The 26,423-nt window shown below is 42.6% G+C and overlaps 2 protein-coding genes and 1 non-coding gene across 4 annotated transcripts in view; 1 reads left to right on the forward strand and 2 right to left on the reverse strand.

Moving 5' to 3' along the window:
• SS18L2 (SS18 like 2) lies at positions 1-10,887 on the reverse strand. Its single transcript, XM_019727541.3, has 4 exons — positions 10,749-10,887; positions 7,310-7,803; positions 6,978-7,054; positions 1-4,996 (listed from the first exon to the last, which is right to left on the reverse strand). The coding sequence occupies exons 2-4, from the start codon at positions 7,376-7,378 to the stop codon at positions 4,909-4,911; spliced, it is 234 nt and encodes a 77-aa protein (XP_019583100.1). The 5' UTR covers positions 7,379-7,803; positions 10,749-10,887; the 3' UTR covers positions 1-4,908.
• LOC141567365 (small nucleolar RNA SNORA8) lies at positions 5,132-5,260 on the reverse strand. Its single transcript, XR_012489961.1, has one exon. It is a non-coding gene; the product is annotated as a small nucleolar RNA SNORA8 (small nucleolar RNA).
• Positions 10,730-26,423, forward strand: part of SEC22C (SEC22 homolog C, vesicle trafficking protein) — a 24,364-nt gene continuing 8,670 nt past the window's right edge. The window contains exons 1-5 of one of the 2 annotated variants that reach the window (XM_074312564.2): positions 10,737-10,866; positions 12,187-12,320; positions 21,681-21,889; positions 23,836-23,999; positions 25,991-26,170. In XM_074312564.2, the coding sequence (XP_074168665.2) occupies positions 21,708-21,889; positions 23,836-23,999; positions 25,991-26,170 (526 nt within the window). In that variant the 5' untranslated portion in view covers positions 10,737-10,866; positions 12,187-12,320; positions 21,681-21,707. Of the gene's footprint in view, positions 10,867-12,186; positions 12,321-21,680; positions 21,890-23,835; positions 24,000-25,990; positions 26,171-26,423 lie in introns of both variants that reach the window. The other variant, XM_019727539.3, reaches the window with a different exon arrangement.

Here is a 26,423-nt window from a genome sequence, read left to right on the forward strand (position 1 = left end):
TGGTATATTGGTTATCAATTTATTGCCTCAGCTCGTTCAGTATATCCTGTGATACACAATTCAACCTCAAGCAGGGATCCCTGCTCTAACCTCCCCCCAAAGTAACTTTTACATTTTTATAACTTAAGGGAGAAAAGAGGTGAACAAAAGAGAAGAAAAGGAATCCAATGAGAAGGTACATACACAATTCTACCTTATTTCCTTATAGCATTTTTTAAAGTACAAGGATATTCTAGATCTTAAATGGGGAATTGTGCAGAAAAAAATGAACATAATAGGCCTGACACTGCTATCTTTAGAAAGTCCTGACTTACAAGTTTGGCATTTGGATGGAATTTGGGAACTGGAATGGTAGTTTCCTACACCTACAGAAAACTTTCATTATATGATAAGAATGCCTCACTATGTCTAAACTATTTGAACAAACAATATGGTTTATGCTGAACACCTGTTTTCCTTTTGGGACTCTGGAATTTTGGTATGTGCTAGGCAGAGAATGCATATGTGACCAGCCTCTAATAAAAATTTGGGGCACTAAGCCTGTAATGAACTTCCCTAGTGGACATTTCTCATATGTCACAATTTATCCCTGGAGGAATAAGTTTGTCCTGTGTGACTCCACTGGGAAAAGGAAGTTTGAACCTGGTTTCCTCGGCTTCACCTCATTTGCCTTTTCCCTTTGCTGATTTTGCTTTGAATTCTTTTGCTACAATAAATCATAGCTGTGAGTGTGACTATGTGCTGAGTCCTGTGAGTCCGCCTAGCCAATCATCAAACCTGGGGGTAATCTTGGGACCCACGAAGCAGAAACAGAGATACTACCAGAATTTGGTTAAAAAAAATTTTTTGAAAATTTGCAAACACGTTTTGAAATCCTAGATTTATTTTTTGTGGGGGAAAAAAGGGGGTCAACGATTTCATGGAGTACATAAAAATGTGTATTTTGATAAAATAGCATCCTCGTGATATTAGTCAAGATCATGGGCTTTTTCCATGAGGGACGAGGGGAGCAAGGAACATGGCAATGGCAGCTTCAAGCACACAACTTTATAGCCTGACAATCTGATGGGAAACCTTTTTACCTGCCAGCACCAGTGAGCAAAATCCTGGGGAGAGATTCTGATTGGCTTGATAAGGTTCATATGCCCATCTCTAGTTTAGTCTTGATGACCTTGGCAATGGGCAGATACTATGATTGATCAGCTTAGGATGGAGCCAGTCCAGGAGAAAGGAATGGGGTTGTGGCAATACAGAGACAGCCACTGGGGCAGTGGCTACAAACTGTCACCTTAACTGTGGATACTACACCCATCTTTTTGCCTTTTAGGTAAGTGGCTTTTTAGCCACAAAGTTGTTTTACAGCATGGCTGTGTTTTCACAAATGTCTGCTGCTTCATCGTTTTTGTGGGGGGAGGGTGGGTTGGATCCCATCAAATTCATGTGAAAAACCCACTACAACAAACACTACTTGTCAGATAGGGTCCCTACTCATTTTTTGTTGATCCTACTGATATCATTCTCTAAATTCTGCTTCGAGTCCTTGGCTCTGACACTTTTTCTAGACATTAGTTTTTGCAAATAGATTGGTTTTTGGTAAAAAAAAAAATTTGCATTTGCCCTGGTGCTGACAGAAGCTATACTTGCTGAGCAGCCCATCTGGGTCTGCCTACCAAGAGTAAGGCATTAGACAACTGGAATCTTGGTTGTTTCCCTCAGAAATCAAAGACCCTGAGACTGGTTTCGGTGCAAGTTGCTTATTTGAGAAGTGATCCCAGGAAACTCCATTTGGCGGGGATGGGGAAGGGGGCCAATATAGTGTGTGCTATTAAGCCAGCTACCACAGCAGGTGATTAGCGTTTGGCAAGCAGTACAAACATCTCAGAATTGTCCATCTGGAGGGGTGAGGGAGCTGGGATATTCATCTTCTATCTCCCGAGAGTCATTAGTTGAGAGCTGCTCCCTGGGTAATAATCCCAAGGTGGTTCTGGCCTTCTCTGCCTGGGGAAAGCAGACTTCGTTTTAGGAAAAAGTCCTCAGGAAAAGAGACATATATGTGGACCGCTGGGAGTCAGCTGGACACAAAGGAATCAAGTTCAGTGAAGTTGAAGTTCAAGGAATGAGAGTGGGATGCTAATAGCTTCTGCTCCAACGGGCAATTTTTTGTTCGCAGACAAGAGTGCTCAGGGATTCAACAGCATAGACTTTTTCTATGACATAGGATTTGATCATTTCCTCATTGGAGTTCCTGCAGCCTCAACATCTGAACAATTTCGTAGCCACTTCAGGACTGCCCTCAGCCTTCTACTTTCTACTTCTGACACAAGGCGCCCACTTGGCCACAAAGGCTGATTGTCAGTGTAGGGAGACCTAACTCCCCTGCAGGGAACCCCCAACCGGTGTCTCTCAGTGGACATTTCCGGGACATTCTGCAGGCTTCGCAGAGGTCCCTGCAGAACTGAGCCGCTACTGCCTATAGCGGGTGACCTCTCAGTGGCTTTTCGTTGTTCTGTCTCCTTGTCCTCACCGCCTGCCTTGTGCTTCCCGAGATCATCTCCCAAATAAACAACCTGCACCCAAGGCCTTGTCTCAGGCTCTGCTTCAGGGGACGTCTAAATTGAAACATCAGCTGGTGCTCCCATTCCAGCCAGAACCAGGTCCTATGAATACAAGCCAGGCTGCCTAGTAAAGAGGGGCAGCTGCCATCTCATTCCAGCTGCCGGCTGCTATGTGGATCTAGAAGACCAGCACTGCTAGAAATCCAGGCTTTAGTGGGGAACCCTCCTATTTTCAAATGTTAGCAACTAATTCAAAACTGAAAACATTGTACAGCGCCCACCATATCAGGCCCTTGAGCAGCCCACTTGGTAGAGTATGGACACCAACCCCATGACCAGTAGGGGAAGGGGACCACTCATGGGCTAGAACCCTAAAGATGGCAGAATGGGTGGGGAAGCAAAGAGCAGTCACCCTCCCAGACCTGAGAAGGCCTAGAAAGGGCCAGAACCCTCAGATAACACATCGGAGCTAACACACATATTCTGTGTTTACCATGTGCCCAGCTCTTAACTGCATTCTCTCAATCTGGCAAGCTCAGCAGGCAGGTGCTACTTTCATCACCCCCATTTTAGAGGCGAGGAAACAGCTTTCAGAGGTTAAGTGATAGATCTGGGATTCAAAATTAGCTCTCTTCACCATTTACACATCACAGCCCCTCTGGATTGCAACCCTCCAGTCCAACAAAAGGAGCCAGGAACTTGATAGTCTAAGTTTGGGTTCAAAACAAAGCCTGCCTTGCTCACTTCAGCAGCACATATATACTAGAACAAAGCCAACAGAGGCAGAAGGAAGGATAAGATAGAAGTGTTTTACCCTAATAAAATAATAGATCAAAGATGGATAGATCATAATTTAAGTGAAAGGCTACTGGGAACTTGATAATAAATCAAATCAGGTCACTTTCTGTTGTGATGCAAAAGCATGTACCTGTCACTTCCTATGATGTATTCTTGCCAAAAATATTAGAACCTGAGTCTGAAAGAGCCTCTAGATATACCAGTTTATAGGAAAAGTGGGCGAGTGTTTAATGACACAACAGGGATATAACTAGGCAAATCCAGAATATGAGAAGTTTGAGGGTAGATGGCATTTTTCAAGAAATGGCAAAGAAAAAAAGAAGTGTTAACTATTTTTAAAGAGACGTAAGGGACATCAACAAAGTGCCATGTGTGAATCTAGTTTGAATCCAGATTCAGACAAAAGGACATTTTGTGGTAATAGAAGAAAATTGAAACTCAGCGTTCAGGACACGCTACTCCAAAATACGGCACCTTGGCATATTAAATATTTTAAGCTGAAGAAATCTGAGAAATGCCCTATGATGGAAGGACTCCTTGACCTCCTCTGAAGCAGGTCATGAGACCCTCATACGTGAGGTGCCCTCCCTATACCCAGAAGAAAAGCATCCTTATCTCTGAAGACTGAGGGACACGCAGAATTTGAACGAGCAGGCCTTGCTACGTTTCCCCCAGCTCACTACACTTAGCTCACACCCTTTTGTCCTATTACATTTTCCCCAGACTTCCATTCTTCATCAAACCTAGTATAAAAATGCTCACATTCAACTGCTTCTTTGGTTAATTTCCTTATGAAGTCTCACATGTCACGTAAAACTTAAATTTATATGCTTTTCTTTTGTTAATCTGTCTTTTGCTATAGAGCCCTGGCCAAGAACTTTAAAAGGAGGGACGGAAAAAGATATTTTTCCTCCTGTATATCATCTATTATTAGATATTAGTTAATAATTATGAATTACTATTAATTTTGTTAGCCATGATAAGTGTTGTTACATGTATTTTTAAGTCCTTACAGTTTTTCTGAAAAAACCAAAGGAGACACTTATTGCATGAAAAATTCTGTATCTCAATATTCGTGTTTTGTGGAAAGGCAAGCTTTACTTCAAAGCAATCTGAAAAGAGCAGTCGGGGGGTCCCCACAACTACAAACTGGCAGAAGGGAGAACACAGTTACATGTCTGTCTGGCAGGGACTCAGGAGGGAGTCACACCAATTCCTGCCAATCACCAAACACTTGCTCAATTTCCTGTTCAGGTTGAAACTATAGAGGTAGACTTGAAGATACCAGTGATATGTCTTTGTTATCCAAACACATCTATTGCAGGAAAGAGGACAACTGGAGGCAACTTACTTGAGGGAATCTGCTTAATTATTAAAATAAATATTTACATTGAAATACAGTTTAACTTAGTAGCTTTCCTCACATTTTCACAGTTTTACAACAGCCACAGAGGTCTCATTCATGTTTTTAGCAGTTGAGTTGGTAAAGATCCTGTCTCCATTTCACAGGAAATGGATTACATTCAATTACTCCTCACAACCACCAACTGGAAGATTATTCCATTACTTTGGAAGGACTGGTTGGGTTGGCATCAGCGATGGTAGCCAAATAAATGAGATTTCTATGTAACACATGTTGGTACCTATGGGTGAAAAACAGGCATAAATTAGAGGCTTGTTTTTACTGAACATGAACAAAAAACTGGATATTTACCTAGGAATGGTTCATCCATTAATTGGCTGCTTCAGTGTTATCAACCTTTTATTATTTTTTTTAATACTGTATCAATAAAAATACCAGGTTTAACGTGCACAGACAAGAAAATCAATGATGCCACATACTGAATTTATATTGCACTGTCCTTTGAACACCCAGCAGGAAGAAACTGCAGATACCATGCAGTGCAATCAATCTTGTTGTTTAACACATTCAAGAAAAATATATCCAGAATCTTACCTGTTTTTCACTAATCACTTCTAGAGCTGGACCTCTCTAGGCCAAGCCATTATCACTTCTTGCTTAGACGATGGTATTGGACCGGTCTCCTAACCGGACTCCCTGCTCTATCTTTGTACTTCTACTCTATTCTCCATACAGCTGAGTGATCGCCATAGTATTTAAGATCATATCTTATCTCTGTTTAAATCCTTCTAAAGGCTCCCATCTCATTCTGAATAAAGCTGAACCCTTCTCGTGGCCTACAAGACCCTATATGATATATGACTGGGACCTCTAGGTACCTCTCTGATCTCACCTCCTATCATTTTCCCTTTGCTCACTGAGTTCTGGCCACAGTGGTCTCCTTGCTGCCACTTGAAGATATCCAGCACTCTCCAGCCTGGGGTTTTTTCCACATGATGCTCTCTCTGCCTAACATGTCTGCATAGCTAGTTCTCTTACCTCAGGTTATCTACTCAAACGTCACATCAGAGATACCATGTATAAAACAGTACCCTTTTCTACACTTACCTGGCTTTATTCTTACTCAAAGAGCTTATTAGCACGTGCCTAATTATATGATTTCCTCCCCTTACAGTCTAGAGTCTATAACGTAAGCTCCATGACAGCGCAGCTAGTTATCTGTTTTGGTACTGATTCCCCAGTAGCTTAAACAGTGCCTGGTACTTAGTTGTACTTATAAAATATCTGTTGAACCAACTTAAAGAAGGGATGGGATACTTCCATGATCAATGTGAGCTTTCTATAGTAGGTATTTTCAATCACGGGGTAGAGCTCCCTACCCAGGAAGACAAATTAGACTAGGGGGCAGGAAGAATGGCCTGTGCAATGTGAAAAAGCCCACCAGAAGGTTTGGATAACTTTCTTACCCACAGGTTGAGAATCACTGCACCAAGTAGAATATTTTGCAACTATTTTCCATGTGGATAAATGAGAAAGTGTTTACTGTAAACTGTAAGAAAGCAAATTACCAAATGCCAAAGTCAAATGTAAAGACTTACCCAAAGATGGGTATCTCTACCATTCCACTGAGCTGTTTAGTGAGGGACTATGGGTGGTTTTTTACGGGATGGGAAAAGCATGGCTTTCTTAAACATGTCTTCAGTAACAATAAAATAATATTTTTCTATAATAAATGGGGCGTAATTCCTGAACAACATTTAGAAAAGAGATTATTTTCTCTCGTTTTGGTATATGGCTAGAGAGCACATTAAATTACTGTGCAGGATTTACCTTGGGTTAACTTGGAAATCTTTTATTGGTCTTTGGGTGTGTTACAAAGTTAGAAATGGGAAGGAACTTAGCAAATGGTGTGACCCCCTCACTTAACAGAAAAAAAGATGAGCCAGGACTCCATGATGAGAAAGCCAGCTCCTAAGACTAGTTTTCTGAGTGCTTCCACCCCCATCTCTGTTGTCATGAGCTGACATGGCTTCACTTGAAGGCGTCTTTGCAATGAGCGTAATTCAAGTTTTGAAGAGGGTGCTACGTCTAACTCCAGGCTTCACAATGTATTGTCTCTATGGTCTCCAGCAGGTAAATAACCTCTCTGACCATCTGCGTTCAATCTCCCAAGACTCCTAGTTCAGAACAGGTGCTGTAACACCACACTGGCCCTCCCCCACCCCCAACTCAGAAGTCAGGGGAGGCAGTTGGGGACTTACTGGACGCACTCATTCGCCCGGCCTTTGTTCTGATACTCCACGATACAGCGGATCAGCTGGTCATTCTCCTCCAGGAGCTGAAAGATCAGAGGAAGTGTCAGTGCAGCGCGACATCAAGGCGTTAACTAACCTGCCCAAGGTCTCACAGCCCAGTGCCAGGTTGTCCTGCCTGGCGCCTGTGCTGAATTTGTTCCCATGTCACTTGTACCCCTAAAAGTCAATACCCAAGGCACACGAGTCTCTGATGGGATGCCGCTCACTCCAGGAAGCTTCCGGCAGCCGGCAGCCCTTCCGGTTCTCGGCTAAGAAACCCGTTGTCTCCTAGCGCTCACCTGCTGGATGGTCTCCTGATTGACTTGCGCCTTGCCTCTCAGCCAGTCTGGTACGAATGCCACCGACATTCCGGGAAGCCAGGTTGGAAGCCAGTCTGAGACCCGGGCGCACCTAGACCACGGCCAACCACATCAGTTCCATACGACCTACGACCGCAGCAGGACAGACGCAACGTCGTTTGTGATTGGGCGCGCAAGAGTGACGCTCAGCGTCCCTCTCGGGCCCCGCCTCTGGGGCTCAGGAGGTGTTTGCTGATCCTTTGCGTTTGCGCAGTCTGGAAAGCTAATCGGGGGGCGGGCCCCGGCATCCGCTCCTAGCCTTTTAGGCACTGTTTGCAGTCTATCTGCGGGAGCACCGTGCCGGGCTCACACGAGAATCGTGGCTGGACCTCAGATCTCCGGCTCCAAGTCCACTGCTTTAGACATCACTCTTGTGCCTCCAGCTTTGCTTCTGCAGCGGGAACCCTAGGCATTGCCTCCTGCCAAGCCAAACCCTGCAGGGCCAAGAAAAACACTGGTGTGAGCTTTACGTTTTGCTGAGGGAGAAACTCGCATATATGCCTATCTTTCCTTTGGGCAACAGTAATGCTTATCAGGTTTACAACCCTAGAAAGCACTAGTATTTTCTCCATTTTACAGATGAGAAAACAGAAGTTAAGTTACTTACCCAAGGTCTCATAGCTACTAAGGGCAAAGTCAGTATCCGAATACGGGCAGTCTGGCTTTAGAATCCTCACTCTTAACCAGTATCCCATACTGTAGATGTGGTTTGCTGCAAGGCATGGAGAAAGCTGGGCCTGCCCTCCTGGGCCACACAGTTACTGTTGGCAACCACTAAAGCTCTGAAGTGGTTGTCTTCTCTTGTCCAGCCCATCCATGTTGGACATAGGAACAAGGCTGGTTTTCCCTGCAGCAAGGAGTGAGCAGCAGCCACATCATTTAGGAGGGAGATCTTGGAAGGCTTTACTCCTCAAAAGGGGTCTAGGTGCAATTTTGCCTCCTACAGCTTCATTTCCCTGAGAGGTGGCCCAGATCCAGAAAAGGCTCATCTGCTTCTGCTGGGCTTTCCCTCCACAAGCCTTTTTTTATTCAACCCTGTGAGGCAGTTTTCATCCCCTTTCACAGAAGGGTAAACTCAGTGAGAGCAGTGGGGCAACATGCCTGAGCTAGGCCAGGACTCAGCGCTTTCTGGTGCTCAAGCCTGTACTGTTATCCCCAAACCAGGCTCCTTGCTCAGGAAAAGTCCCCAGAGGTTCTGCAGAAAACAGAGTGGGTAGAGGAGGAGCCATCAGGGGCAGGGTGCAGGCTTTGATTAGTCCTACTCAGCCCTATTTCTGTTTAGACAAACGAGGAGTGACAATACATGAGATGGTGTTAAGCTAGGACAGGCACAGCAGACCAACCTGGTCCAGCATACAGAGAAAGCCCTCCAGGATGATAGATGTCTCAGTATGAAGAGGAAATGGAGAATACACAAGTGATAGGTGTCTAGAGTCTGGACTTTCTCCTAGGAGCCATGGATGGTTTCAGGTAGAGGTGTGAGACGTTAGAGATACATTTTACAGTTTTCCTGGTGAAAGGTGAAAGGCAGATAAGCCAGCCAGACAAGAAGCAAAAAGAACAGTGAGAAGGAGGTTGCAGGTGTGCAAGCCAGAAATGGTGGGAGCAATGGAAAAAGAAGTGTGTGCATTTGAAAGATATTAGGTGCAAATTTGACAGGACTTAGTGACTTAATGGGGGGGTGAAGAGGGAAGAATTAGGGAGGACTTCTGGGTTCTGGCTTGGGCAACTGAGAGACTGGTGATGCCGTTCATGGAGGTAGGGTAGAGTGGAGGTAGGGAGTGTACCGGAAGTGAGAGTGACAGATTCAGCTGTGGACATGTATAGTTGCAGGTGATGGCCAATGGAGATGTTGAAGTCTGTGGCTGGCTCTCCAGGTCTGGGAACTCAGGGCCAAGGACTAGGCTGGCAATATGAGGTTTGAAAAGTATCACTTGTTGGAACTGACTGCGACCATGCAGTGGATGAGACTGCCCAGGGAGAGTGTTGTTGGTTTTTTTTTTTTCGTGGCAGAGGAAAAGAAGCTGCAAAGGAGAATGAAAGCTAAAAGGAGACTAGAGATATAAGCGGAAATCCAGGAGCGTGTGAAATAGGACAGCAACGACAAATGCTGTGGAAAGGTCAAAGCAAGATAGAAAGTAGGTCTTCATGAGGAAAATTTTGGTAATACGGCGAGGCAGCAGTCAGAATTGCAGGAGACTGAGACATTAAGGGAAAAGTGAAGCAATGGAGTCTTCATACACAGGCCACTTTCCCCAAAAAGTTTGGCTGGAAAAGGGAAAAGGAAAAGAAGATGGTAGTTGGAGGGACACAAGGTGGTATCAGCTGAGGGGCATTTACTACATTTACATTGTTGTGCAGCCATCGTCACCATCCTTTGGTAGAACTTTTTCGCCTTCCCCAGCTGAAATTCTGTGCCTATTAAATACGAACTCCATATCCCCCTCCATTTCTTTTCATCCCGCACAGGAGGCCTGCTGCCTTCCACACAGAATTCTTTATACATACTGTTCCCTCTGTTGAAACACTCTTCTTCTCCACTTTGCTGCTACTCGGCCAGTGCCATGTCCTCAGGGAAGCCTCCTTGGAGCCCAAAGTCCAGGCCAGAAGCTCCTGTAAATTATCTCAGAAACCTCGCTCCTCTCTGAAGGCCACATATCTCAGTTTGTATTTAAACATGTGTTGTGTAAATGTTTGATGGGTGCTCTCACTCTGCCCTCCTCTCTTTAACACAGTTTTTAGTGTCAGGAGTTTCTCGCTATGTCTCTACTGCCTGGCATAGTGCTTGGCACATAAGAGGTGCTCAAAATTCGTTGAATGAATGAATGGACGAACACTGCTTCTGCATCTCCCTTGACCCGGGCATTCACCTGTGAGTGCCTCCGATCCCAGACTGGGATGTGTCCTTAGACTTCGGCACCTGATCCAGGCTGGCAGGAGGCTGTGCTCTTTGGTTTGCCTATCTCGTGCCTTCCGCCTAGCCCCGCTGACAGGGGAATCCACGCCCTGGGCGTGTCGCTCCATTACGCTGAAAACTCCTTGCCTCCACACGTCAGTCCAGTTCGCTACCCCTGCAGGAATCGAGCTGATACCGCGCATCCCCAGACGTGGGAATTACAGGCTTGGACCTCAAACCCACGTGGGTGAGAACCCTGAGATGGGAAGAAAGTTGGGAGTCGCGCACCCCAGCCACGCCCCCGTCTGCATTTGGGTCTCTGCCCTTTAAGAGCCACTTCATTCACGACTCCTCCGGGACAGACGGTGGAGACACGCCAGGATTGGTCAGTTTGGGTGAGGGTGTCGCTTAGCAGCAACGAATGGAGCGGGGAAGGGGGGGGTGTTGTGTGTTCAAAGCTCGCGCATGCGTATCGTAGCCTACCTGCGCCTGGGCCGCCAGTGACTTGGTCCGGGTCCGCCGGGTGGGCTAAGGTTGCAGAGGAGGCGGCGGGTGGCGCGGAGGGAGGCCGCTGACTCCCGGAGGCCGCCGTCCGGCCGAGGTGAGGGATGGCGGGCGGAGGCGGGCGTCGCGGCCCGTTAGCCGAGAGCAAGCGGGGTCGGGTGTGGCGCAGGGCGGGCCTGGAACTGGAGGCGACCCCAGGGCCGCCCCTCCCTCAGGCCCAGCCTAGAACCACCGGGCTTCGTGGGGCTTCATCGTCCCCCTTTCTATGGTCGGCTGCTCTCCAGATTCTGGGACGACCCAAGGCGCGCGCCTGCAGGAACCCTTAGCTGACAGATGCGCGTAGAGCGCTGCTCCCTGTGGGAGGAGGCGGGCTGTGCCTACAAGAGCGAGCGAGCGATTATTTCCTTAATTATTCACGAAGCTCACATCAGAGTATTGTTTAATTTTAATAGCAAACTTCCGGTAGAGTGCCGATATTATAATATTGGGCTTACCAGATATTGGACGCGCTGGACCAGCTTTTCTGAACGTCAGGTGTAGAACGTGGTGTCCATTTGTGTCCGTTGTAGGCTTACATCTAGACCTCCAGAGCCAGAAGGATAAAGCACTCCGGGCAAAATTAGGATTGTAGAAATCAAAGCCACAAAAGAATATTACCAGAGGTGAAAAGTAATTGGTGAAATTTGTCACGTGGTCAGGAAAAAAAAATAAAGCGCAGACCTATGGCATAGAATACATTGTCATTAAATTTGACAAGGAAAGGAATTAATCCTGTTAAAGGTAATTTTAGTGAAATGAAAATATAAATAATTGAAAGTGGTTTAATATTGTTAAATAGAATTAAATTGACCTAATAGCGTTTGCTCTGGAAAATACATTTTAAACAATACTGTTAGAGCTCTAAGTGTTTGTGTTTACAACACAGAGGACATTTTGGGGTCCCAAAGTTTTTATTCTCAGAAGGAGCCTCAAAGATCAACTGCATTCTAAAAAGTGACGGATGGTCACAGAGAAAAACGGACTTATTCAAAGTAATACACTGAGTAAGGAGCAATTGTAATAAGTGAAACCTTAGGCCTACGCTCCTTCTATTAACAGGTCTCTGATTAGTTTTGTGTCAGTACTCTAGGAGAAGGAATTGTTTTAGAGAAATAGGGTAGCTGCAATCCCAAAGATTGGATTTAGAGAAGCAAGTGTGTAGTGGAAAGATCATAGGCTTTCAGATATTTCGGGTAATAAAGTTTGGGTTTTTGTCCTGGCTCTACCATTTGAGCCTTGCAGCTACAATTTTCCCACCTGCCCAGTGTAGATTATGCCTACCTCATAGTTATGAGTGTTAAATAATTAAATAATATTATCAGTGTAAAAGTTCCTAGCACAGTGCCTGACATAGAATAATCGCTGCTATCAATTTCAGTCCCCTGTCCTTAGCTCTTAACAAATGACAGTGTTGACTTCTACCCTCCTTCGCACCCCATCCCCAAGCAAGGAGGAACAAAGCCTACAGGATCTACAAATTAAGTGACCAGTTCTCAAGTCCTGTGACTGAAGGTGAATTCAGTAAGGGGGACATGACTCAATTTTGTCTTCTGTATTGTATATTTGAGGAGTGGGCAATAAGTCTTATGGTGAAAACCTGTGTTTGAATATTCGTGTGCCAAATGAAACTTGTTTTGCTTGTTTAAATTACTATTTTGCAGGGCCTGGTCATTTAATGCTGTGTTTCTCCCCTTTTCTTTCTCTATTTTAGAAGGAGGAGGTGTTTGTGGTAGGGATTTGAAAGAGGTTAAGGGTAAAGGGCAAAGAAAAAAAACCACGAATGGGAGCAAGGGTAGCCTCCAGCTAGGCACAAAGCCTTTGCTAATAGAAAAGGGATAATCGATGACATGAGCAGTTTATAAATAGAGCTGAGAAGAGGATTTAGGAAATGGGGGAGGCAGATTAAAATATTTTTGTCCAACCTAGTAGTGCCTTGGATGAGGTGTATTTGATTACTACTTCAGTTTCTGCTTTGAAGAAATTCCATCTATGCAAACTTTCTCTTTTTCTCTCCAAGTAGAGATTTATTGTGAAAAAATGTTCAACATATAGATCAGACTATGGCAAGATCTGCAACCCCACGTTTTTCTTGTTTTATTGAGCAAAAATAAGGCAGCCCTCTAGGTCATTCAGTCATTTGCTTAGTTTTTATTGAAGGCTTTCTAGGATGTGGCAGGCGTGGTGCCAGGTTACAAGGTCCACTGGTCTGTGGAAGGAACTGGTAAGACCTGGAAGTGTCTCTGTGTGAGCAGCGCTGAGGTTGCTTTTGTCCTTGTGTCATTGATAATATTTTTTCTATAATTGTAGCATGATTTTCCAGATTTATTCCACAGCTTTCCTGTTTTAGTTACCTGCAAGCAGCTTTTATTTTAATGAATCCTGAGTATAGTACCTCCCAGTTTGGAAATGTCATGTAGTTATGGAGCTGCTCACTATAAAACATGCCCTTCAACCTTCACGCATAAATCATCAGAACTACAGTTAGTTAGCAGAAAATATTATTCTACTAGTAGAGATATTTACACATGACATTTGAATTAAGAAGTATGAGCATAATTTAAGTAAGCTGTATAAAGACCTTAAGTGAATGCTTTTTACTTTCACCTTTTATTTTAAAATAATTCTAGTCACAGGAAGTTGCAAAGATAGTACAGAGAGGTCCCGTATACCCATCACCTAGTTTCCCCCTTTGATTACATCTTATATAACTATAATATAATATCAAATCCAGGAAATTAACACTGATATAAAGTGCAGACAGTTCTGTCATTTTATCACATGTGGATTCCTGCAACCACCATCACAATCAAAATACAGAATCATTCCATCACCACAATGATTTTCCTCTTACTGTCCTTTTATAGTCATACCCATTCCCCTTCTCCTCACCATCCCTAACCATAATTATTTCTCCATCTCTATAATTTTGTCACTTTTGGTAATGTTACATAAAAGGATATAATGTATATGTGTGTGTGTGTGTGTGTGTGTATACGTATACAATTGTATATATAGATATATATATATATCTCTCTCTCTATATATATACATATATACATATATATGTATATATGTATATACATACACACACACATACATATATAGCCTTCTGAGATTGGCTTTTTTCACTCAACCCAATGCTCTTGGGATCCATGCAAGTTGTTCTGTGTTTCAATAAGTCATTCCTTTTTAGTGCTGAGTAGTATTACGTGGTATGAATGTACTATGTTTTGTTTAACCATTCACTATTTGCAGGACATTTTGGTTGTTTCTGGTTTGGAGCTGTTACAAATAAACTGTTATGAACAATTGTACACAGGTTTTGGTGTGGACATAAATGTTCATTTCTCAGGGATAAATGCCCATTAAGGTATGAGAGATCTAGTTTCTGCGTGCTTGCCAGCATTTGGTATTGTCACTTTTAAACATTTTAGCTGTTCTGACAGATATGTAGTATTATCTCATTGTGATCTTCAGTTGCATTTCCCTTAATAGCTAGTGATGCTGAACATCTTTTCATGTGCTTATTTGCTGTCTGTATATCCTCTTTGGTGAAATGTCTCTTCATGGACTTTATGCGTTTTCTAACTGGATTGGTTTTTTGTTTTGTTTTTACTGTTGTGTTTTGAGAGTTCTTTATAAATTCTAGATTATTAGACATGTGGTACAAATACTTTCTCCAAGTCTCTAGCTTTTCATCCTCTTCATATGGGCTTTTGCAAAACAAAAATTTTAATTTTGATGAAATTCAATATACTGATTTTTCTTTTATAGATTGTGCTTTTGGACCTTATCTAAGAACTCTTACCCAGGTCCTGAAGATTTTCTCCTATGTTTTCTTCCACTTTTATGGTTTTACTTTTTACATTTAAATGTATGATACATTTTGAGTTAATTTTTATGTAAGAAATGAGGTTAGGTCAAGATTCTCCCCCCTCCCTTTTTTTTTGGCCTGTAGATATCCATTGCTCCAGGACCATTTGTTGAAAAGACTATCCTTCCTCCAATGAATTGCTTTCACACCATTGTCAAAATCATTTGGCTATACTTGTGTAGGTTTCTTTCTGGGCTCTCTATTCTGTTCCACTGATGTATGTGTCTGTTCCTCTGCCAATACCACATATCTTGGTTACTGTAGCTGTATAATAAGTCTTGAAACAGGGTGGCATGGTTCCTTCTACTTTGCTCTTTTCAAAATCGTTTTAGTTATTTTAGTTTCTTTGCCTTTCCATATAAATTTTAGAATAACTTTTTCTGTATGTACAAACTATCTTGTTGATGTTTTTACAGGAATTGCATTGAACCTGTATATCAATTTGGGGGAGAATTGACTTCTTTACTATGTTGAGTCTTCCAATCCATGAACATGGTATAGCTCTTCATTTATTTAGGGCTTCTTTGATTTTTTTTCAGCAGTGTTTTGTAGTTTTCAGCATTCAAGTCCTATACATGTTTTGTTAGATTTATATTTAAATATTTCATTTAAAAAATAGCTTTATTGAGATCATTTTGAAGAGATTATAAATGGTATTTGGTTTATACATGTTCATTGCTAGTATGTAAAATTGAGTTTTGTATGTTGGTCCTATATCCTGCCATCTTATTGAATTAGTTCTAGGAGGTTTTGTTAGTAGGCTCTTTGGGATTTTCTATGTAGACAATTATGTCATCTGCAAATAGGAATAGTTTTGTTTCTTCCTTTACTATCTATATATATATATTTTTTGCTTGTTTGTTTTTCGTTTTTGTTGTTTCTTGCCTTATTACACTGGATAGAACTTCCAGTACTATGTTTAATAGTATTGGTGAGAGCAGACATCCTTGTTCTGATTTTAGAGGGAAAGCTTTCACCATTAAGTATGATGTTAGCTGTGGGCTTTCTGTAGATCCTCTTTATCAAGTTTAAGAAGTTCCCCTCTATTCTTGTTTTGCAGAGAATTTTAGATTGAATGAGTGTTGAATTTTGTCAAAAGCCCTTTTTTATGTTAATTGATATTATTGTGTGACTTTCTTTTTTAGCTTGTTTATGTGATGGATTATATTGTTTGATTTTAGAAGATTAAGCCTGCCTTGTATCCTGGAGTAAATCCCACTTGGTTATGGTGTCTAATTCTTTTTATTATATTGCTGAATTCTACTTGCTAATATTTTGTTAAAGATTTTTGTATAAAAGTTCATGAGGAATACTGATCTGTAGTTTTCTGTATTTCTGTTATTTCTGGTTTTGATATCAGGGTAATACTAGCTTTATAAAATGAATTTGGAATTATTCCCGCCTCTTCTATTTTTTTGGAAGAGATTGTGTAGAATTGATGTTAATTCTTTTTTAAACATTTGGTAGAATTCTCCAGTGAAACCATCTGGGCCTGGAGAGTTCCTTTTCAGAAGTTTTAAAATTACAAATGAAATTTTCTTAATAGGAAATTTAGTTATAGGACTGTTTAAATCACCTATTTTCTAATGGGTGAATTGTGGTAGTTTGTGCTTTTCAAGGAATCAAGCCATTTCATTTATGTTGTCAAATTTATATATGTAGAGTTGTTTGTAATATTGCCTATTCTTTTGATGTCTGTGTTGTCTGTAGTGATATCCTGTTTGATGATTGATATTGGTAATTTCTTTTCTCGTTTTTTCTTTGTTAGTTTTGTTAGAGGTTTGTCAATTTTATTGATCTTTTCAAAGAACCAACATTTTGATTCATTGATTTATTTTTCTCTTCTTCCTGTCTGCTTTGTTTTTTTTTTTTATTTCTTCTCTTTTCTTTTTTCAGTTCCTTGACATGTGAGTTTAAATTATTGTTTGAGATTTTCTCTCTTTTCTAATGTTAGCATTTAGTGTTATACATTTCCCTCTCAGTACTATGTTAGTGGTGTAGCAAATTTTTATATACTTTTATTTTCATTCATTTTAGTGTATTTTTTAGATTTCCCTTGAGACTTTGTGTTTGACCCAGGGATTATTTAAAAGTGTGTTGCTTAATTTTTTATATGTTTGGACATTTTCTTTACCTTCTATTATTAATTTCTAGTTTGATTATATTGGTGTAATAGAACACACTCTATATGAATTTTTATACATTTATTAAGGTTTGTTTTATGGCCTAGGGTATGGTCTGTCTTGCTATATGTTCTGTGGATGCTTGAAAGGAATTCTGTTGTTGGACAGAGTATTCTGTAAATGTTGATTACATATTGGGTTGATAGTATTTTTGAGATCTTCTGTATCTTTGCTGATTTTCTCTGTAGTTGTTCTATCAATTGTTGAGAAGTCATCAACTGTAACTGGATTTTTCTGTTTTTCCTTTCACTTCATTAGTTTTGCTTCACATATTTTGCATCTCTGTTGTTTGGTACATATACATTTAGCTTTATGTCTTCTAGATAGATTTATTCTTTTGTTATTATACAATATTCTTCTCATTCCATAGAGATTTTCTTGCTCTGAAGGCTGCTTTATCTGATAGTAATATAACTTACTCCTTATTTTGATTAATGTTTGCATGGTATATTTTTCCCATTTGTTTACTTTCTACCTACCTATGTTGTTATATTTGAAGTGAATTTCTTGTAGAAATTATATAATTACGTCATGTCTTTTATCCACTCTGTCAAGCTCTCTTTAATTGTATATTTAGGCCATTTGCATTTAATGTAATCATTTATATATTAGGGCTTAAGCTGGCTCTTTTATTTTTTGTTTTCTGGTTACTGCTTTTTTTTTTTTTTTATTGTTTTCTTTGTCCTGCATTCCTGTGAGTAATTCAAACATTTTTTAGAATTCCATTTTTATTTATGTACAGTGTTTTTGAATGTATCTCTTTGTATAGCTTTTTCAGTGGTTGCTCTAGTATATAGATATATATGTATTGTGTATGTGCCTCTGTGTGTATGTGTGTGACTAACATAGTCTCCTGGTGTTAACATTTTACCATTTCAAGTGAGGCGTAGAAACTTAAACTCTCTTTACATCTTTGTACTTTCCTTCACTTATAATTGTCTTAAATACTTCCTGTATATCCGAGTATATTGAGAACATTAGACATGTTATAATTATTGCTTCAATCATCAAACATAATTTAGAAAACTCACGAGAAGGATAGTAATCTGTTGTATTTTTCCATGATTTTACTCTTTCTGTTGTTTCTTCCTTCTTGATGTTCCTTGATGTTCCAAGATTCCTTTTTTTTTTTTTTTCAATCATTTTCTTTCTGTTTAGAGGAGTTCCTTTAACCATTATCTTGGAGCAGGTGTGTTAGCAATAAATTCTTTTAGTGTTCCCTTATCTGAGTATATTTTAATTTTCTCTTCACTCTTGAAAGATATTTTGTTGAAAATACAGAATTCTGGCTTGGCATTTTTCTTTTAGCACTTGAAAAATGTACTTCCTTTTGGCTTCTGTGATTTCTATGAGTTTGCTGTTATTTGAATTGTTTCCCCCCTACAAAGGTAAGGTGTTGTTTCTTGCTTCTTTCAAGATTCTTACTGCATTTAGTTTTCTTATGTTTGACTGTGTTTTGGCGTGGATTCCTTTGGATTCATTCTTTCTGGAACTTATTCTGCTTTTTGAATCTGTTGGCTTATGTCTTTTGCCAAGATTGGGAGGTTTTCAGACATTATTCCTTTGAACACTTTTGCAGTCCCACTCTCTTTCAAACTTTCCTCCAGCATCTAGACTTGGATATATGAGTCAAAAAGAAAATGGAGTAAACTCACAGCTCTGTCATTTCTCAGGTCCCAAGGTCCCTTGCCAGTCTGCCTTCTTTTCTCCACCTCTCAGAATCTTCTTATGTTCGTTTTATATATGAGGTCCATGAGTTTTAGTTGTATTTAGTGGGAGTAGAAAACAGTGCTTGAACTCCACCTTTCCAGAAGCAGAAGTACCCCATTCATTCTTTTTTGAGCAGTGGTCAGATCTCTTCTTCAAGTACAGACTGTCTCATAATAACTCATAACCTGGATTCACAAACATCAAATGCCTACAGTGTGCAAAGCTCTTACCAGGCAGTGTGGAAAACACAAAGGTGAGCCGTGAGCCTCTCCCTATTTGTATTATTCCCCCCCCCCCCCGCCCCATCTTTGGGAATACAAAGTGCATTTTCACAAAGGAAAAGTATTGATTCTGTTCTAGACTCACAGCAGCGTGTAAAATGCCTCCACCCCTCAGGCAGCTCCTTCCTGTGCACGGACATCCTCACACATACACAAAAACACAAGTAGCAGTCGACATCATACTGTCACCTTCATATAAGCATCGTACATGTTTTAAAATATTTAAAAATGGATGTGGGTTTCTCTAGTTTGCAGTACTAATAACTCGATAGACCTGAAATACAGTTTTTATTTATCTTGAATGCTGTTGTTGGAGGAGAAACAGGTTCAATCACCTAGACCAGGGGTGTCCAAACTTTTTTCAACGTTTTTCACCAAGGGCCATATGTGGTAAAATACACAAACAGCCGGGCCGCTCACTCGAGGTGAAGTACGTATTGCCTCACCTGGTTTAAGTAAACTAAATATATTTTTGGAATTTGCTGCGGGCCAATTAACAGTGGATCGTGGGCCGCAGTTGGCCCGCGGGCTGCAGTTTGGACTCCCCTGACCCAGAGGATACAATGGATGAAGTAGAGCCTGGATGGGCCTTTTGGGCCCTCTAAAGAGTGGTAGAACTGGTTCTCATGATTATTATCTCTTGGAATGTCACTGTTTTTCTTTTTATTGGTTTAACATGCTACCTGGCACATAGTAGATGCTCCATGAAGACGGCACTAGGGAGGATGTTTTAGGGTCGGCAGTTGGAAAAAGTGCACACTGCTTTCCCGTAGAAGGACATACAATTCACTCCGCCTCCAAAAAAAGTATCTCATTTTGCCTTGGGAGTGTGTCTGTCCTGTCTGTGACTCTTGGTATTTCATTGATTTATTATCTTTTTTTTTTTTTGGTGGCAAGTACTGTTCTTAGAAACCTCTTTATTATAAGAGTTCTTCTGCATGGCACAATGGCTGTAGCTGATATAACACTGTTCTCAAGGTAGCAAGCAAGTTGAAGTTCTTGTTTAGACCCTGAGCTCTGGTCTCAAGTGGACCTTATAGTCTTCCCTTCTGTCTGTCAGGGCTTTGTGCCCTGTAACTCTTAAAAATTTTTTTCTAAATTAAATACTTCAAACATTCATGAAAGTATCGAATATAATGCTATTAACCTCCATGTATCCCTCCCCCGATGTCCTTTGTGGTGCTAGAGGTCTCAGCATTGGCCAAGCAGCCCACAGGATCTGCTGGCAGTGGGCCTGGCTCTGCCAAGGGTGCTGGGAACAGCGGTGCAGTTGTAGCTTTCCTGGGCTTTCACACTTGAACTCTTCAATGGAAAGTTTGGGGGAAATGGGAGAAAGGGACTGTGTAGGGTCTGTTGGCTAATTCATTTGGACTAATTAATTTTGCTTTTTGCCTTCTCTGTGTTTTTTTTTACCACTGCAATTTCTCCATGTGTAAAATGGGAATAATCATTCATTCATCCATTCAGGATATGGTCTTTATTCTTAGAAGGTGCATTTAGGTAGTGGAAATGATACATCAGTAAAATAGAGAACAAAGACGTAGATTTTCTGGGAATTTAGAGGAGGGAGAAGTACTTCCAGCTGGGCGGGCCCAGGAAGGTCTTGTGGAAAGGGCGGATTGGAGACGGACCTGGATGTGGATTTGGATATGGGGAGATCAGAAGGGTGGCAGATACAGGCGAAGAATGCACAGAGGCCCAGAGGGGACGAGAGTAGTGTGTATCCTGGAGGCTCCCCTTTCCTACTGCACACAGGAACTGAGATGCCTAATAAGGTTACACCCCTAGAGGTTTTTGGAAGAAAAGTCCACAAGTGTATGCACCTATTAATGTCCTATCAAGCAGAGGAACTGATAAAAAGGATCTGAGAAATGAGATGTGTGTGGGTGTAGGGTATGGAAAGACCCAATAAAGTTAGAATGGCCACCTCACTCAGCCCAGGTTGCAGGCTGCTACGTGCAGATGTGCACGTCATGCCCTGTACAGCACTTGGGGGGTTAACAGAGGGGGACTAAAACCCAGCCAGGCGCTGCCAGCAGAACGGGTCCAGGCAGTTTTTACCCACAGGAGCACCGTGTTCTCATTTGCCAAAAGTACCATAAAGGCTCAGAATCTGTTTCCTTTTGTTTCTCAACGGTGCTCACATATCAAGGCCGAACATTTAGTGTCTTACTGTAATATAATTTGATAAATGACTTCCTTTAGCCATCTGTAGGAGCTCAGTCAGCATTTTGAAGACTGGCTCTGGATCAAAAATTCAGGGGGGCATACTGTATACTCTCTCAGTTCCATTTTTGCCTTCTGTTCTCCTTGCTACCGGCTTTAGGTTAGATACTTAGAATCCCTCCGCTGCAGGACATGGCGGTGAACTGCTCAGCCCCTACCTTCCTGAGTGACCTGAAATGCACAGGTCACTGGACCCATCCCTGCTGCTTCAGTGTCAGGCGCTTCCTGTCGTTTGGGGCTATCTTGCTACCTGTGTCCTGCTACCTGCTGTCCTTGCCGTTGCTCCTGAGCCCTTCTGGTCCTGCTTCTTTGCTTCTCTATTCCTTTCTCCCTCATCCTGGTTGGTTTAATTTTGGAGAAGGAGAGATTCATTAGAGAGAAGGAAAAGGAAGATTGCAGGTAAAGAAGAGACAGGATAACGAAGGGAGGAACGTTGGGAGTGACATAGCCCTAGAGGGAAGGGAAATAATAATAAAAGCAACATTTGCGATTATAATGGGGGTGAGGATGAAACAACCCCGAGTGCACATTTCGCGGGCAGGGCATCTCTGCCACCATCATCTGGCCCTCAGTAACAAGGTGACCTTGCTTCCTTCAGGTGTCCTCATGACTTCTCTTGCGGACCATGTCCATGATCCTTTTTGCCTGTGTGGTAAGGGTGAGGGATGGACTGCCCCTCTCGGCCTCCACTGATTTTTACCACACCCAAGATTTTCTGGAATGCAGGAGACGGCTCAAGACTTTAGCCTTGCGACTGGCCCAGTATCCAGGCCGCGGATCCGCACAAGGAGGTGACTTCGATATACAGTAAGCAAGCCTGGTCACTTTTCCAGAACATCAGCAAGAGTAGGGTGATTTTTACCACATGGTAAAGTAACGTTATGCTGTTCCCATTGTGTGTTAAAAGCAGATCGAACATCAGCCAGCGGTCTGAGGTGACGTGTATTTACAGTAGAGTCAAGGGGGCCCCAAGCATCGCTGCTCGGGCTCTTGTATTTGTTAGTGGGGTGTCCGTGAGCATCGGGAGGCCGGTTTCAACTAGTTTTCATGCCTTTAGTTTGGTAGTTTTTTCTGCACTACATGGACGGGTGGAAAAAATGGTGCGGAGGGGAGAGATACCAAATTTAAATGGTGTGGAAGGAAAAGGACGAGAGTGAGAAAGCCAAGAAAAATAAGAAAAAAGACTTGACTTACAGTTACTGCCTTCAGGTTTAGCTTTTCAAAATTTTTTCACTTTAAAAAAATATTTTTAATTAAAAAAATTTTGTCATGTGACAGGAGCAGGGCAGTAAAAAATGAGCACACGTAGGTCCCTCTTCTCAAGAAATTTAAAGTCTAAGGAGGGAACAAGAGAAATATATAACTATATATAATACCGTGGGGAAAATGCTCCAGTGAAAGTGAGAGTCAAGTGGTTACAATAATCACAGTAATAATAGCAACTATTATTGTTTTCTGTGTGCCAGCCGCTATTCTGTGCTGTCTGAGGTGTAGGAGGCAGTCAGTAGTATTATACTTACTGTACAGAGGAGGAAACGGAGGTTAAATGACTTACCCAAGGTTATAGTTAGTCAGTGGGAGAGTCTGGATTTGAATGCAGGCAACCAGGCACCAAGGTCTGTCCTTCACGGTTCATCGTTTCTTATTCTAGGGCTTAGAGCAAACAGCTCTTCTGTGGAGGGATCAGGTGCAAGGCAGGTTTTGAAATACCAAAATGGCTTGCTGTAGATTTTACATCATTGTTTTCCAGTATTTAGGCCTTCACTCACCGAGTTCCTTTTGCTCCCCTTGAATAGTAAATTTTTAGCTCACCTAATAAAGTGGGGTCTTTTTTGGGGAATTCAGTCTTAGAATCAGAAAAATGAAAGGAAAAGTCCAGGCCTGACTCTGGGCTCCGTGGTAGTGTTAGGCGAATAGAGACATGGCCTGAGGAGGGTGCCATATGGCAGCACATGCAGCTGTCACCCTGTGGTGTGGGCTGTGGGTGCTCAGGAGCAAAAACTGAGCTGCATCTGCCTGTGTCTGCGACTCCTTTCTCTGGGTGCCTGAAACCACCTTCCTTGTTAGCTGTGATTAGCTAACATTCTATGGGAACTTGGCACTGTACCTCAAATAGGAAGCCTTTTCTCTGTTAAGAAGAAAAGAAAGTCTATGACTTCGAATGAATTTCTGGGTACTTCAGTTTTTTGATAAGTGGAATTAAAATGTTCTACTCATTTGTATTTTGAATACAGTATTCATTATTTTCACAGAGGAAACAGGCTTTTTCCCCCTTACAGGCGAGCACCATAGCTTACTTTATAGTTGAGAGTTGAATTATTTTCCTAGGGTTGCCATAACAAATTACCATAAACTGCCTTAAAACAACAGAAATGTATTCCTGCCACAGTTCTGGAGGCCAGAAATCTGAGATGAGGGTGTCAACAGGGTCATGCTCTCCGAGGCTCTGGAAGAATCTTTCCATGCTTCTCTGCTGCCTCCTGGTGGTTTCCCACGGTCCTCATGCCTGAGTAAATATGAGTGATCTATCTATCACACACCGTCACTGGCAAATGCCGCTTTACACGTTAGAGGACGTATAAGAAAGGCACAGTCCCAGGGAGGTCTCGCTGAAGAGACAATATATACGCAGCAAACAGCTCCAAGACTGTTCAAGGCCAAGCAGGTCCAGCGTTGAGTGAGGCAAGGTTGTATGTGGATGGCAATCCATAGGTCTGTTCCCTGGTAATGTAGCTGTCACCCTTTTGTTTCAGCTTTTCTTCTTCGGGGAATGTGGCCTGCATGGCTATCTGCTCCCGCCAGTGTCCAGCAGCCATGGCCTTCTGCTTCCTGGAGACCCTGTGGTGGGAATTCACAACTTCCTACGACACCACCTGCGTAGGCCTAGCCTCCAGGCCATATGCCTTTCTCGAGTTTGGTTTGTAACCCTCTTTGTATTTACGGTTCCCTCTTATGGCATTGCATGTGTAGAATTATAGTTTAGATTTGGCTTTGACCATCAGGGAAAATCATCGGAGGCGCAATAACATGTCACTGGAGAACAGCCTTGTATCATGAGATTTCACAGTGATGGGTATGGCCTGGAAAGCGTCGGGGTTTAACACTCTGGCTTGTCATGTCTCCAGAGCCTGGGGACAGAGTGGAGCAATGGTGAAAACTGGATAGGTTACCTCTGGAGCAGGGGTCAGCCACTGTGGCCCACGGCCAGTACCTGTCTTTGTAAATAGAGGTTCACAGCCTTGTTCATTCTTCTGCGTGTTGCCTGTGGCTGCTTTTGCCCAGCAGAGTTAAGTAGTTGTGGCAGAGACCATTTGGGGCCCGTCAGCCTGAAACACTGACTACCTGGCCTTTTAAGAAGATTTTGAAAGAAAGAAAAAAAATATTTGCCAACCCCTGCTCTAGAGCTGTACTCCTCAAAGGATGGTATGTGGACTTGTTCTTCCATCATGAGGTCAGTACAGAAAGTGAGAATAAGTGTTTAGAAATTCTTACAGTCAGTTGACATCCCTGCGGTATTTTTCGTATTGTATTTTATCAAAGTATCAGTCTGCAGGAGTTTAGAAATAAGAAGAAACTGGCTCTTCCCTGAGAGGTCTGAGAAGCTCTGCTCTGGAAGAGGAAGGACACTGCTCTTCTAGTGCTGCCAGAGCGACCTCGTAGAGAGAGGCTCGGGCTTTGGGACCCAGCACGATCATTCGAGGGGAGACACTGTCTTCCTCAGGTGTGATCCAACTCCTTTGGAGCTCTTGGGAGAACGGGAGTACAGGTGGACCTGGAGGACATTCTGTGGGCTCTTTGTAAACAACCGCTGTCCCTGTGATGCTTTTGAACCAGCTGCTGGCAGCATTTGTTACTAAGGCTCAGGTGCAGGGCCAGCTCCTGGAAGTGTTGCCTGCCGCTTATGCTTTCTGGCAACTATTGCCATAGCCCTCCCGGTCCCTTGTGTGGTCTACTGGCCAGCTCCTCAGGGAGTATGGGGTCAGCACCCACTTTTGGTGTCACCTGAAGGTGCTGGGCAACTCCCTGGTATGCAGGTCCCAGCCTGGTAGATCTGTGACATAGACCGAGAGTTCTGCCTCCGACTCTCCCTGTGGGGCCCCAGTCAAACTGCTGCTCTCAGCCCCACTTCCTCCTGTGAAGGGCGTGCTATCCCCAGACAGGTCCCAGCTGCAGCATCCCATGGCTGTCATTGGATTTGTAACTGGTGGACCTGTGTTCTTCTCTCCTCATCAGTCATGTGCCTTCCTTCTAAAGCGGTGCGCTTGACCTTACAGGAGACCCTTCCCCAGCAGCCTGTTTCCTCATTATTGATTAAGAGTAGAATGTGAGTAAAAGTACACTGATACTAGAATGATATGATTTTGCTTTGCCCACGTGTGTGAAACTTCACGTGAAATACTTATTAAAACTTGGCAATGGATTAATACTAACATACGTAAAAGAATTAAAACCGGCACCTTTCAAGTATATAATCCCAGTTTGCACAACATACTCACGTTCATTTGTGATTATTTTCTCACATGCCTTTTCTTGAGATAAACAGGTCAGGAATAACTGTCCCCATGTTTTAGGCTTGGAAGTATTCTGTGAGTTGCCCGGGATTATGCTATCACAGTGGCTGAGCTAAGAATCAAGCCCTCAGCCCCTCACTCCCTCGTCACTGAGGTTCTGGAAGGTGTTAGCGCCTTCTCTGTGGACAGACTATCAGATTTTAATTATTCTGCTTTGGAGAGATCGATGAGGCTAGTAACGACATGCTGTAATCATTTGACCTGTATGCACAGCTTGACACTCTCGAGAACCTGGCTGACATTAGCTTGCTTAGAAATAGAAACTTCATTCTGTACATATTGTCTTACCACAGCCATTGTGAAGAAAATGCTCAACTTGGGTTGCGCTCTTTTGCAGATAGCATCATTCAGAAAGTGAAGTGGCATTTTAACTACGTCACTTCCACTCAGGTGGAGAGCAGCTTAGAAAAGATTCAGGAGGAGCTCGAGTTCCAGCCTCCCACGGTCCTCACCCTGGAGGACACAGATGTGGCAAACGGGGTGATGAACGGTCACACACAGATGCACTTGGAACCTGGTGAGTAGCCTGCTGTTCTCTGATGTTGGTGAAGATGAGGGGATATTGTATATTGCAAAGGGACATGGATTTCTTTTACTAGGAAGGTGGTTGTTTTTGGGGGTGTGTGTATAAAATATGTGGGGGAAATATGGACTAGTCATGTTTCCAGGTGGCTGTTATAGAAAACTTGACCATTATGATACTGAGTTGACCTGAGGGAAGGTGACTCTTATGACAGAATTCAGGAGAAGAGTGACTTGGCAGGTTGTTT

Source organism: Rhinolophus sinicus, chromosome 5 (genome assembly GCF_057876585.1).
Source record: "Rhinolophus sinicus isolate RSI-liver-muscle chromosome 5, RSI-T2T, whole genome shotgun sequence".
Classification (NCBI taxonomy): Eukaryota; Metazoa; Chordata; class Mammalia; order Chiroptera; family Rhinolophidae; genus Rhinolophus; species Rhinolophus sinicus.